This window comes from Ctenopharyngodon idella, chromosome 1, assembly GCF_019924925.1.
Source record: "Ctenopharyngodon idella isolate HZGC_01 chromosome 1, HZGC01, whole genome shotgun sequence".
NCBI lineage: Eukaryota > Metazoa > Chordata > Actinopteri > Cypriniformes > Xenocyprididae > Ctenopharyngodon > Ctenopharyngodon idella.
This window is the reverse complement of record NC_067220.1, coordinates 5,948,352-5,962,420: the sequence shown is the minus strand read 5'-3', so window position 1 is coordinate 5,962,420 and position 14,069 is coordinate 5,948,352. Positions and strand designations below refer to the sequence as shown.

Genomic DNA, 14,069 nt, shown 5'->3' with positions numbered 1-14,069 from the left:
TTTCAAAGTGTCAGATTTAATCAGTCAGGACTTTGAGAAAAAATATGTGCAATGTTTGTTTGGTTATTTACTCCATGAGAACCCTGATTATGTACATATGGGAGTTTGTTTTTCAGACTCTTTCAGGCTGTTTGTCACCAGTGAGTTTTGGTGAAATTATAAGGAGGTGAAATGCTGAGGCAGGAAACAATGATTGTGCAACATTCCTTAATATGAGAACATTTCTAAGTGTGCCAGAATGTGACTCTTTCTTTCGGTTCAACCCACATAAAATCCAGCTTCTGACTAAAAACACATCCAAGCTTGTCTGTTGATGGAGTTTTGTAGCTGTATGTTTGACCACCTCTGTTTATCTTACAGTTTCCACTAATATGAATACAATGTTCCCAATTATGTCTCGCTGTTCAAGAAAAACCACTTTTTTTCTGTGTGTGTGTAGTCTCGGTCGTGATATTTGCCGATCAAACAAACAAATGTTCTGAAACTGAAAAAGCACGTCTGTCTGTTGACTAACTGGATGGCAGTTTGGAGAGAACAAACTTACTTTTGGTCAGTTTCACTTCTGCATATCTGTGCCAAATATGTGCTATTTAAGATTCGGCATGTGAACTACCATATAATGCGTCATTTAACTCTCCAGGGATTCAACATAACTCATCTGTGAATGTTTAGAGGCTCTGAATGATGGAGACTCTCTATATTAAAGCTGTTCTTGTACGTATATAAATGGTGAAGGGGAATGATAATGTTTTTAATTTCTTATAAATATCTCATGGATTAAAGTCTCTCATCGAGTCTCTTCACGGTATTTCAACATGTTTAGTGAGTCACACACATTGAAACTGCCCCGACAAATATTAAAGTGTAAAAAAAAAAACATGAAATAGTTTTGTGCTTAAACATTAACTGTAAGAGAATGACTCAGAAAGAAGGAATTGATAGACAGTGAACTCCTATGAGTCACCTATTAACTGTTTTTTCCTTATCTGTTGTTGTACATGATTTTACAGATTAAGTGTATAGTTAGCCTACTGAAGGACAAGTATACTGAAGACATGGAAGCTTGTAAGTGTTTGGGAAACCTGTTTGGTGACACTAGTAGTGGTGTAGAAATTCTTCCAGAAACATTTCCATTTAAAGTTAAACATAATGTCCATTAGCTTGATTTACTCATATTGAATTATATTTAAACGTAAAGAAAACCAGTTAGTTTAGAAGTTAGCAGTTTTTAAGTCACCTGTCAGAACATTTTGTATTAGAATTTTGCCTCCAGCTTTGACACTCATTCTGACATTTCACACTCCATTACATTCACAGATGACAGATGAACTCACTAATACTTCAGGTGTCAAGTACAAAATGTGTCATAAGATGCTCTAGTACACCACTCACATTTTATTCAGTATTATATAAAGTTTTTATTTTCACACATCTTTTTAGACTTTTTGTTACTCGTATCCCAGCTAACAGTTCTCAGAACATTCTGGCAAGGTTCTCTCAACGTTCTTTCTGTAACATTAATAAAACGTTTGTTCAGAGTTATCTGGTCTATAATAATGTTCTCATTGTTTAGACCATTCATTGAAAGTTTTTTTTTTCTTTTTTCTTTTTTTCTGAAATGTCTTCGTTGGACATAAGTCTAACATTTTTTAAATGTTACTACTTGTTTCGGAATGTTCAGAGAACATTCAAAAGTAACGTTCCAATAATGTTTGATGAACGATAAAATGGAATATTCCTTTAACCTTCTGATTACCAAGAAAAAACATTTTTAAAACAGATTAAAAAGTAAACTGGCCGTTTTGAAGTTTCACAGAACATTCAGAAATAACATTTCATCACTCAATGGGAACATTAACAAAACATTCTTGGAACATATTTCTGTTAGCTGGGATATGGTATACAGTATATGGCATACAAAAGTGCAGCAAAACACATGGAATCAAACAGTTTCTGCATAGATGACATATTTCAGACTTTAAAAAAGGAAAACAGAAAAGAAAGACTTGTTCATGTTTGTGATATAATTAAGTTTAACTGATGCAAAATGTGTTTGTTGAGCAGAACAGGGTTCATTTCCAGTACAGTAAACAGACATCTCCAGAACATCCCATATTACATCAACTTTATTATATACAACTGCTAGAAATCCTGTAAATGCAGGACTGTGAGATGGCTTACAGCTTACACACACACTCTCTCTCACACACACACACACACACAAGTGCACACATCTGGTTCACTGGTGGACTTGTGCATTCCTGCACTATGACTACATTTAGTAATGCCCTTTGAAACCCCCCCAAAAAAGTCTGAAGTTATAAAGTCAGAATTGTGAGAGATAAACTCACAATTGCGAGAAAAAGTCCAAATTTCGAGATAAAAAATTTAAATCGCGAGGAAAAATTCAGAATTGTGAGATATAAACTCGAAATTGCCAGAAAAAGTCAAAATTGTGAGATAAAAAGTTATAATTGCAAGAAAAAAAATCTGAATTCCGATATTAACTTGAAATTGCGAGTCAGAATTGTGAGAAAAAAAAGTCAGAATTACAAGTCATAAAGTCTGAATTGTGAGAAATAAACTCGAAATTGCGAGAAAAAGTCAGAATTGTGAGATAAAAAGTTGTAATTGTGAGAAAATTCAGAATTGTGCGATAAAAAGTTGTAATTGTGAGAAAGTCAGAATTATGCGATAAAAAGTCGTAATTGCGAGAAAGTCAGAATTGTGCGAAAAAAGTTGTAATTGCGAGAAAATACCTGAATTGTGAGAAATAAACTCGCAATTGCGAGAAAAAGTCCAATTTGTGAGATATAAACATGCAATTGTGGGAAAAAGTCAGAATTGTGTGAGGATAAGTCGTAATTGCAAGTTATAAAGTCCAAATTGTGAGAAATAAACTCAAAATTGCCAGAAAAAGTCAGAATTGTGAGATAAAGTCTGATTTGAGATATTAACATGAAATTGCGAGAAAAAGTCAGAACTGTGAGATAAAAAGTCGTAATTGCAAAAAAACAAATCTGAATTGAGATCTTAACATGAAATTGTGGGAAAAAGTCAGAATTGTGAGATAAAAAGTCGTAATTGTGAGAAAAAGTCTGAATTGTGAGATATAAACACGCAATTGCGAGAAAAAGTCCTAATTGTGAGATAAAAAGTCATAATTGTGAGAAAATTCAGAATTGTGCGATAAAAAGTCGTAATTGTGAGAAAGTCAGAATTATGCGATAAAAAGTCGTAATTGCGAGAAAGTCAGAATTGTGCGAAAAAAGTTGTAATTGCGAGAAAATGTCTGAATTGTGAGAAATAAACTCGCAATTGCGAGAAAAAGTCCAATTTGTGAGATATAAACATGCAATTGTGAGAAAAAGTCAGAATTGTGCGAGGATAAGTCGTAATTGCAAGTTATAAAGTCCAAATTGTGAGAAATAAACTCAAAATTGCCAGAAAAAGTCAGAATTGTGAGATAAAATCTGATTTGAGATATTAACATGAAATTGCGAGAAAAAGTCAGAACTGTGAGATAAAAAGTCGTAATTGCAAAAAAACAAATCTGAATTGAGATATTAACATGAAATTGTGGGAAAAAGTCAGAATTGTGAGAAAAAGTCTGAATTGTGAGATATAAACACGCAATTGCGAGAAAAAGTCCGAATTGTGAGATAAAAAGTCGTAATTGCAAGTCATAAAGTCCGAATTGTGAGACATAAACTCGCATTTACGAGAAAAAGTCAAAATTGTGAGATAAAAAGTCGCAATTACCTTTTTATTGTTTTATTCCATGGCTGAAACAAGCTTCCATAGTTGAATGTACATCTGTGTTGTGGTTGTGTACTCTGTATATTAACAAGAACACTGCTCATGTCGCAAGTGTGTTTAGTTGGAAATGAGAAAACAATGAGTAAAGTATAAATTGTTTGGACAGAAAGCATCTGTTAAAGCGTATCGTACATTATTATTTTGTTTTGAATCTTTTCTCTGATGCTCACTTGTAATGTTTACATATTGCATAATGTGTTTTACTTTGATTGACCATATTCCAGGCTGGAGTGTGAGGGACTTTTCAGCAAATTAAATGGGTCACTGAACCGTCTTGTCTGAGCATGTGCATTTTGTTGTTTTTTCTAATCCCACACTGCACGTTTTGCATTTTTGTAACGATATCATCCGTGATAAGCAATTTAAAACCAGAGATCTGGATCTGTATTACTGACAGCTCTTAAATGCTCCTTGTCGATGTTGCAATGAATGCTCCTGCAAAGCCAGAAAAATGTCATGAAAACACTTTGATTTTATCTTGATGTAATTATAAAGTTTTTAAACAAATATGGTTTTAAGAAAAAATGCACATACTGTGCCTAAGTATGTGTAAACTGCCATTTATTTCAATTGTGATAAACACATTTAAGTCTTAGAGAAAAAAAATGGACTTTACCATTCCTTTGATGTTTTTTTTTGTGAATAATTCCCACAAATAATGCAGCCGCTGCAATCACAATGACAAGGATCCCGCAAACCGAACACGACACCACAGTTTTCTGGATGCTCAGAACTGAATCTCGTCTTTGGTTATCTACAGAAACATCAGAAGTTCATTGCATATTTGTGTTGGAATAATGCAAAGGTGTTGATTTAAAAACTTGTGTGTTGTGTTCTGGTCTTGAGCACACTGTACTGAAAGCTCAGAAAGTCACATGGCCGTTACATCTCCACAGAAACCATTCGTTTGATGGCAAACAAACTCGATTTGGTAGCGGTGAGATAAAAAATGATGGTTAACAGCAAAGCCATATCTTCAGTTCCCAAGGAACAGACGGATGAACAGAGATAAAACGAACATTGTTGAAGTCAACTGTGAAAGTACGGCTCTTGATTTCTCAAACAAGCGCATGGAGAGCACAAAATAAATGTTTTATTATGTAATATTATTATTGTAACATATTTATCGATTTAGGTTTGGCTTGTGATGTTAACGTTTGGATTCACTTGTTTTAAAAAACAAAAGATTTTGAAATAAATTATGGAAAAAATATGGAAAGCTGAAAGTGATCATTTCTTAAAATGGGTCACTGACACAAAATAAATATGTTTGGAAGTTGTTATGCTCCATTTATTTTAATTTTGAATGCAGCTTAAATCATTTTAAAGGCTACATATTTTTATTTTATGTAACTAGTGAAGACAAAAATGGTGAAAAGAACAACATCTAAAATACACTTTCCCTTCATAGTTTTTAAAATTAGCTTTTATTTTTATCATTTGCGCTTTCATTTTAATTCTAGTTAAACTTTTAGTGATTCTGCTGTTTATTATTATTTTTTTGTTTAAATATATGGTTCTTAAAAAATGTATTTCAGTTTTGTTTTCGTTATTTTAGTGTTTCAAGTTAAACTCATTCCTTGGCAACTAGCTGATTTTTTTTTAGATTTTATTTTTTATATTATATGTAACAAAATTGTTTTAGTTAACGATAATAACCCTGACTGTTACCCAAGTGCACACGTACTGACCTGTGACCTCCAGATAGATTTTGTTGTGTCTTAAAGGTCTTTTCTGATAGTAGCACTCGTACAGTCCCTGGTCTGACAGAAGCACGCTGTAGAACACAAGAGAACAGTTTCCTGTCTTCAGCTCCAGCACGGTTCTGTTGCGAAACTCTGGTGCCGTTTCATTGTCGTCTTCGTAGAAATTTACCACGAGCCTCTGTGCACCAACGGCCTTCTGCCAGAGCACATACGGAGGGTAATCAGGCGGACACTTGCAGGGCAGAGCTGCTGCTTTTCCAGCCATGGCCGTAACGTTATGGTCAGCACCATCTGTGGAGGGAACATCAAGATTAACATCTGATTTATGAGATCAGATACTAGTTACTTTGAGATTTACCATGAATACTATTCACATCCCAACTAACAGGGAATGTTAGTTGGGAATCTTCACACAGTCTCTCATCTATGTAGGCCTCCATTGTCATTGTTGCTTGCCAGGGTTGCCAAGTTTTCACAACAAAACCCATCCAACTGGTACTCAAAACTATCCCAAAACTAGCCCAATCATGTTTCAGGCAGGGTCCCCTGATAAAAATCACATTCCGGGGGGTAAAATCCGCATTTTTTGCAGGGTTCCCCTGGTAAATTTTGCATTCCAGGGGCTAAATATTAATCGATGCAATACTATTGATGCATCGTGATTCGTGGATCATTTCTGATATTTTCGAAAATGCATCACAAATCGATTCTGAGCTTAGTTTTTAACAGCAGATGGCACTCTAGGCTGTTTTTAACCGCATGCTCAAATGCTCATGAAGAAGAGCGCTCGTGCGTTCGGTTGAGTCTGAGAATGTATTTGCACCTCAGAATGCTTTTATGATGCAAGATTAATGAAAACAGCCCACTGCAAACACCCTTGTAATTCACTTCAACCTTTTCAAACTTTATGAATGATTATTTATTATAAAAAGTGAAGTATACTTTAGGCTGAACATTAATAGAACCTTTGTTCAATGTTATCTGGTGTTTAATAATGTTCTCAAAACATCAGCACAAAAACAACGTTCAACGTTCATGGAACACTTTTTTTCTTTGACATTTTTTAAATGTTACTACTTGTTTCAGAACGTTTAAAGAACATTAAAAGTAACGTTCCCATAATGTCTGATAGAATGATAAAATGGAATGTTCCCTTAACCACTGAATAACCAAGAAAAAAAAGCTTTAAAAACATTAAAAGATTATAACATTCAGATAACATTGAGAGAACGTTTTCATAGCTTACATGTGGAATGTTAGCAAACGAGAACATATTTTGGCATGTCTTCATTTGTAAAAAAGCAGTATAAAAACCTATCTTTCTTTTTGTTATTATTATTATTATTATTATTATTATTAATATTATTATTATGAATACTTTTTATTAACAACCCGAATATATAATACGATAATATAATAAAATAGAATAGAGAGAGAAATTAGTTTTTTTTTTTTCTACGTAAAAATAATGATGATAATGCCCTTCCGAAACATTCCAGTATTGATTGTGATAGGCTACTCACCACCGCGCGCGCATATAGATAACAGCATAAACGCAGCTGAAAATCCCCTGAAGTGAACAGATCGTTTTCCGGAGGCAAAATTCATCCCGGAGCTCTTCATTTAGTCACTTCTCATTTCAAGAGGATCACGTCTTCCCAATAACTCTAAATGTTTAGATACCCACTTGAGCTGGTGTTTGCATTATGGATGTTTGTACACCAGCACACTTTCACTGAATGACACATTCACGCTTTTACTCGAGCAAACAACGCGCTCGAAAGCGAAAGTAATTCCACTAACACACTTTCACTGCTGCTGTAACTCTGAGCTGATTCCGCCCAATGGACGACAGACAGCACTGCCATTCCGGTCAGTTATATGTACAAATCGTGTAGGCATAATGAAATAATGGTAAATAAATGTAAATAACATAAATGTCATCTGTAACAACTTTTAGGCTATACGTAGGCCTAAGTATTTTTAGTTGCGTCAATAAAAATGATATTGAAATGTGAATTTTAATTAAATTAGGCATACATTAAATATTCCCATAGCAAATCTACGGAAGCCTATTTCCGCCAAAAAGCAATGTTATTGTAAATCATAATTATGACATAGAAAGTAGAAATTATGGCATACTATGAGATTAAAAAATCGAAATTATGAGATGAAAAGTCGAAATTGACTTTCTATGTCAAAATGTCGATTTATGTTAGAATTATGACTTAGTATACGAATTTGTCTCATGATTTCGGCTTTTTTGGGGTCATATTTATGAATTTTTATGTCATAATTTTGACTTTTCATCTCATAATTATTATTTTTATGTCATATTTATGTTTTTTATCTCACAATGTCGACTTTTTATGTCATAGGCTATTTATGTTTTTATGTCATAATGTCGACTTATCACTTTTTGTCATATTTATGTTTTTTATCATCTCAAATTTTTATTATACATTTTTGTCATATTTTGACTTTTTATTCCATAATTATCACTTTTTATGTCATATTTGTTTTTATGTCATAATTGTGAATTAGCATGTTATAATAATTGTTTTTATGTCATAAAGTGAATTTTTATGTCATATTTTTGACTTTTCATCATCATTTTTTTTCTTGTGCCATGTGTGCAGTAGAGGGTTTTTTTTATCACTTTTTGTCATAATGTCGACTTTTTATGTCATAATTATGACCTTATCTCAATTTTATTATACATTTTTGTCATATTTTGACTTTTTTTATCCTTTTTTATCTTTGTTTTTTATCCTGTTTTATCTTTGTTATTGTTTTTATCTTTGTTATCAAAACCAGTAGCAAAAAATAAAAACATTAACGTTCAGATTTGTACCACAATCAGAGTCATGCGCAAATTAGACCAATCACAGTACAATGACTGAGTCCCGGCATCCAATCACAACACACTGACTGAGTCACGAGGGCTAATCAAGGAATCAAAACAAACCAGAGCTTGTGAAGAGTCGGTCGGTCGAGGTCTTCCAGGTGAAGTGGTCTGAATTGATCTAGGTGCTTCGTTTTAACGTTTTTATCCTAGTTGTGTTGGCATAGATACTCAATATATCTTAATGATTTCCCTTGAAATCTGCAGCGAGCGTCGTGATGTGTGAAAACTAAAAGGCTCCGTTATAATGAACGATGCTGTGACGCGCGTGCAGTAACGTGTTGACATCTTTCATGTTCATCAGAACGCTAAAATGTCGCTGTCAGTGATTTTATCACCTTAAACATAAACACAGCCATTCTGCAGTTTTAATCCAATTCTATGTAAATATTTCTAATGAGTCAAGAAATAGATTATGGTTGAGCTGGAGTTTGACTGCATTGCATTGTGGGATACAGCATTCAGTGGAGAGTGCTTTGTTGTTTACTGTACATTTTGAAAATTATGTGCATATTTCATGCATATTATACTCATTCTGCTGAATTACAACTTCTAAATAGAGCACAATGCTATTCTGAACACATGTAGAGATTATATGTGGAAATATTTGTGCTTTAATGTAGTCTGAAAAGGCTGTTGACGTTATTGTGAAACAACAGTTTTGCATGTTTGGCATGTTTATCACCAAAAACTGTAAAAATAAAGTAAAGTTTTTTTTTTAATCTTTCATTTTGTTCAAATACTAGAATGTTCGATAATAAAAACTAAAATAGAATAATAAAAGAAATATTTTTATAAAATAAAATACATTTGATGAAAATAAAAATAATTGAAATAAATAATAGAAATTAATACATTAGATTAAAACAAATTGATTAAAATGCATACAATTGTATTTACAAAAAAATTAAAATGATTGGAAATAAATAGCATTTAATATAAATAAATAATAAATTAATACATTTGATTAAAATGAAAAATTTAAATAAATAAAATAAGTAAAATAACTAACATTTGATTTAAATGTATAATAGATCAATTTGATAACTATTTAAATAAATAAAACAGAAAATCAGTGTAAAAAGGTAAAAATAAATAAATAAAATAGGATTAAACTAAATCAATAAAAAAATGTATTAAAATAAAAAAATGTATTAAAAAATAAAATGAATTTGATTTAAATAAATAATAAATGAATACATTTAAATAAAATAAATAACATTTTATTTAAATATATAAAATAGATAGATTTGATAACTAAATAAATAAATAAAAGATAAGATTAAACTACCTAAATAAATTGATTAAAATAAAAAATTGATTAAAATAAATAAGTAAAATTTGATTTAAATAATTAATAAATTAATACATTTGATTAAAATAATTTGATAAAAATAAATAAATGAACAAAATACATCTAAAAGTACATTATTACAGTGAGTAGAAGAAAATACAATGATGTAATGTAATAGAATCTATATATTTTACACATTTATAATATTTTCACAGTATTCATTTTTTATACATGAAAATGTATAGCTGCCTTTTAAATTTTAGGATGGTGATAAACAGATGTTTATAAACAGATGTTTTGCATGTGTTTTCCAGCACGTCATTCAACACAGCATCCAGCAGAGATGGAGGTGATCCGGTCTGAATCCGGTCTGAATCCTGCTCCTGACGGCTCTGAGGAGGCCGAGATCCAGACGGCCATGCTGTGGAGCATCCAGGAGGCCGTTCAGCGGCAGACGCTGCAGATCGGGGTCTCTGCGTGCGGAGCCACCGCGGTGGTGGACGTCCTGCAGGCGCTGGGCATCACGGTCACACCAGAGACAGTCAACCACTGCGTGCGGACCTGTCTGAGGAGGAACGAGGCGCCGCTGCCCGATTATCTGCACTCGCGCAGCAATGCTGGTACAGACATTTCATTTCACAATAAGGGAGGGAGGGGAAGTTATTTTGATGCCTTCATGCATGTTTCTTTATCACTCTAATTAGTGTCATACCGCCCAGCCCTAGTCTAGATACTGTGTTTTATTCTCTAATCCAGCACACTTGACCTCCTCCAGGTGCGACACATCTGCAGCTGATGGACGGGGCGGAGCAGGCCAGCGGGGGCCGCGTCATGGGCCGCTTCTTTGGCTTCTATCCGCGGCGGAGGGTGAAGCTGGTGCCGTGGTTGGCGCGCTGGATACTGCGTGGAGCCGTTCCTGTTGCCACCATGAACATGCAGAAGGCCGTTCCTGAAGGAGAAGAGATTCCCGACGCCTGGCACCACCAGCTCATCTTTGGCGTGGGCCCCAGTGCCGTATTCATGACCAACCCTCTGGACGTGGGTGCGTCCCAAATCACACAGGGTTAATATAGTTCACTGAAAGTGAAACCATAAAAAAGTCTTGTTAAACTAGTCATTTTCATTTAGCTTAACTTGTTTCTCTGTGTAAACGCTTGCTAGATGGACGCTTATGACCGTTGCGCTCAAGTCTTGCTTTTTCAGCGAAAACACGTTCTGTGTGAACGAGCCCTAATACATTTTAACATGCTCATTACTCAATACTAAATTATACTTTGTGTTAGTTTTATCAGATACTGTCAGTCACTAATATTTAAAAAGAACAAACACTAATAAAAATGACAAAAGCACATAACAAAATTAGCAAACATTATACTAAAATTAAAATAACTGAAAATATAAAAGCTAAAGTAAAATAAACTATAGTATAGTAAAAAAAAAAAAAAAAAACTAGTGATCGACCGATATGTCGGCCGATATTTTTTATTTATTTTATTTTTTTAAATATCGGCATTGGTGTTTCTGTTTGGCCAATATGTCAGAAACAGGACTTTTATTTTGACGGCACTGAGAATCTTTATTAGTTTACGGTCTCTGTTTAACAGTTTTGTCTAATATGTTATTAGATAGAGCTTTTAAACAAAGAAAGTAAATGTTATTTTAAAAAGTGTTACAACGTGTGTGTGTGTGTGTGTATTATATTGTATATATATATATATATATATATATATATATATATATATATATATATATATGTATATGTATATATGTATTACAGAGCCCCGCACATGACATGGCAGGAAAAAAAAGTAAATTGTGCGCACGATTTACTACTTTGTTCCCTCGATTTACTAAAACATGCGCATGTCGGGGCAAATTCGATGTCTCTGTGTCTCTTCGGTTCTGGTCTCGAAGAAAAAACTCGCAGAGTGGAAGTTCCAGGTCTCAGAAGTATTTAACTTTATTGACAAGCAACAAAGCGAGATGCCAGCTCCACATCTGAATCTCTCTTAGCTGGGGCACATTTTTAATACATTTTTCTTATCTCTTAAAACACACCAAAGTAATATCCACCCTTACATTTTCCCATATTCTCACTTACAGGGGCTCTCCTCCCACACCTCTTTCCCATGTACTCCCCGACCTTTCCACCATAGTCATTTCACTAATATAATTGCAGGTGTTGCTTATGTAAGAGACAATTTTCCTAGTAAGGGTGACCAGCTTCTAGCTACTGTACATCTTTTGACTTAATTTCTCATGGGCCTTCTGCCAATTTGATGGTCAACCCTTTTCCCATGGGCCAAATAAAAAATAGTATCAAACTAGTCAATACTCCCCAGAGACGAGAAGCCTTCACATGACACCCTTAACAATGGTCTTATTCATTTCACAGCCACCTGTTGTCTGGTGGAAAATTACCAACAAAATATGCTCAGTGGCCAAGTTAACTTGTCTGACCCTTACAGTTACATAGGTCAAGAGGCCTCAAAACACTTCTAGCTTTTATAGTAAGCAAACTAATTCTACAATTGTTTTCTATAGGATGGATAAAATACTCCATCATGCACTATTTACTATTTTGTTCCCTCAGTTTTCTAAATCGTGCGTCCAATTTACTATTTCGTTCACTCGATTTATAAATCATGCGCACCATTTACTTTTTCGTTCACTCAATTTATAAATCATGCCCACGATTTACTTTAGTTCCCTCGATTTATAAAACATGCGCACCATTTACTATTTCGTTCCCTCGATTTATAAATCATGCGCACGATTTACTTTAGTTCCCTCGATTTATAAAACATGCGCACCATTTACTATTTCGTTCACTCAATTTATAAATCATGCGCACGATTTACTTTAGTTCCCTCGATTTATAAAACATGCGCACCATTTACTATTTCGTTCACTTAATTTTCTAAAACGTGCGCGCAATTTAATATTTCGTTCACTCGATTTTTAAATCATGCACATGATTTACTATTTCGTTCACTCGATTTGCTAAATCATGCGCGCAATTTACTATTTCGTTCCCTCGATTTGCTAAAACATGCGCATGATTTACTATTTCATTCCCTCCATTTGCTAAATCGTGCGCACGATTTACTATTTCATTCACTCGATTTATAAATCATGTGCACCATTTACTATTTCGTTCACTCGATTTATAAGTCGTGCGCATGATTTAGCAAATTGAGGGAACAAATTAGTAAAGCTTGCGCACTATTAAAAACTAGTCTACTATTTTTTTCCCCCTCCATGTCGTGTGTGTGGGGCTCTGCAATATATATATATATAAAACATCTACTCACGTGCAAACGGAAAATGTACATCTTTTAAATATATATATATATATATATATAATTAAATATTATATGCTAAATAACCATGTGGTGATGGCAGTTTTAAATATCCCTTGGTGTAATGGAATTTCTTTGTGTTCCTTCTTAGATCCTAGACTTGTTGTTTTCTTCCACAGTGAGTGAAGACGAGGTTCATGAGCGTCTTTGCAGCGAGTCTGTGCTGCTCATTCGCCGTGAAGATGTTCTGAAGAGACTGACACCAGATGTTCACCTATCACAGATCTCAGATCAGCATCCCGACCTGCGCTGGAAAACATTGAATGTGGAGGGTACGACACCCTCATTTTGACTACTCTAAATCACATTATCCACTGCGAGACCTGATGCACAGATCAGTGGTTTGTTCTCCAGCTAAATGCATTGACCGTGAGTTTCTTTTATTTATAGGTCAAGTTAGAGAGATGGTCAGTGAAGAAGAGCAGAGGGATGAAGAGCGTCCTAAGATGTCGCATCTCATGATTCCAGCGGCGTACAGCTCCGGAGTGACTCTCTTTGCTCTCAGAGACTCTGATGTCGGTCGAGAGCTTCTCAACACGTCAGAACTGCCTCTGCTGTGATTTTACAATTCATTTCCTGCTGATGAAATCAACAGTTAATTAAGTTATTAAGGAGCTGACATTGGATCAATATTTATGTCTGTTTTTATCCTTGGGATTTTAAATAGATGTGTTTTGTGTTAATGTTGTTTTTTTCCATGTTGTTTCAGCATTTATTGGTTGACAGCATCATGTTTATCAAATAAAAGGCAAGAAATGCAACTTTGTTTTAAAAGATCTAGTTTTCTGTTTTGTTTTGTTTTGCTTCGTGTTGTGTTGGAACATTTTTTAAAGATTTATTATGATAGAAACTTCAATAGGGAACCCGTGCACAGTCTGGATCGTTACATAAACTACATTTCCCAGAATTCTCCTCGATTCGACCTCGGAAAGGAAGTTGATAAAATTGAAACTTGAATGTTGAAGGGTATGTAAAAAAGTTTA

At 34.1% G+C, this 14,069-nt stretch overlaps 1 protein-coding gene and 1 long non-coding RNA gene across 5 annotated transcripts; one reads left to right on the top strand and one right to left on the bottom strand.

The window, feature by feature from the left end:
• Nucleotides 1–1,375: 1,375 nt before the first annotated feature.
• On the bottom strand, nucleotides 1,376–7,295 carry LOC127521274 (uncharacterized). Its single transcript, XR_007932315.1, has 4 exons — nucleotides 7,049–7,295; nucleotides 5,511–5,816; nucleotides 4,436–4,573; nucleotides 1,376–4,254 (listed from the first exon to the last, which is right to left on the bottom strand). It is a non-coding gene; the product is annotated as an uncharacterized LOC127521274 (long non-coding RNA).
• LOC127521156 (uncharacterized) lies at nucleotides 7,168–13,862 on the top strand. Of its 4 annotated transcripts, none has more exons than XR_007932294.1 (5): nucleotides 7,168–7,397; nucleotides 10,039–10,344; nucleotides 10,500–10,766; nucleotides 13,178–13,358; nucleotides 13,477–13,862. XR_007932294.1 is itself a non-coding variant. In XM_051910215.1 (5 exons), exons 1-5 carry the CDS (start codon nucleotides 7,370–7,372, stop codon nucleotides 13,644–13,646), a joined length of 924 nt encoding a protein of 307 aa, XP_051766175.1. In that variant the 5' UTR covers nucleotides 7,168–7,369; the 3' UTR covers nucleotides 13,647–13,862. The 4 variants fall into 4 exon arrangements, 3 of the variants coding, with proteins under 3 accessions (XP_051766175.1, XP_051766194.1, XP_051766183.1); XM_051910215.1 differs by having other exon boundaries at nucleotides 13,206–13,358; XM_051910234.1 differs by lacking the exon at nucleotides 7,168–7,397 and adding an exon at nucleotides 8,389–8,531 and having other exon boundaries at nucleotides 13,206–13,358.
• The last annotated feature ends 207 nt before the right edge of the window (nucleotides 13,863–14,069 follow it).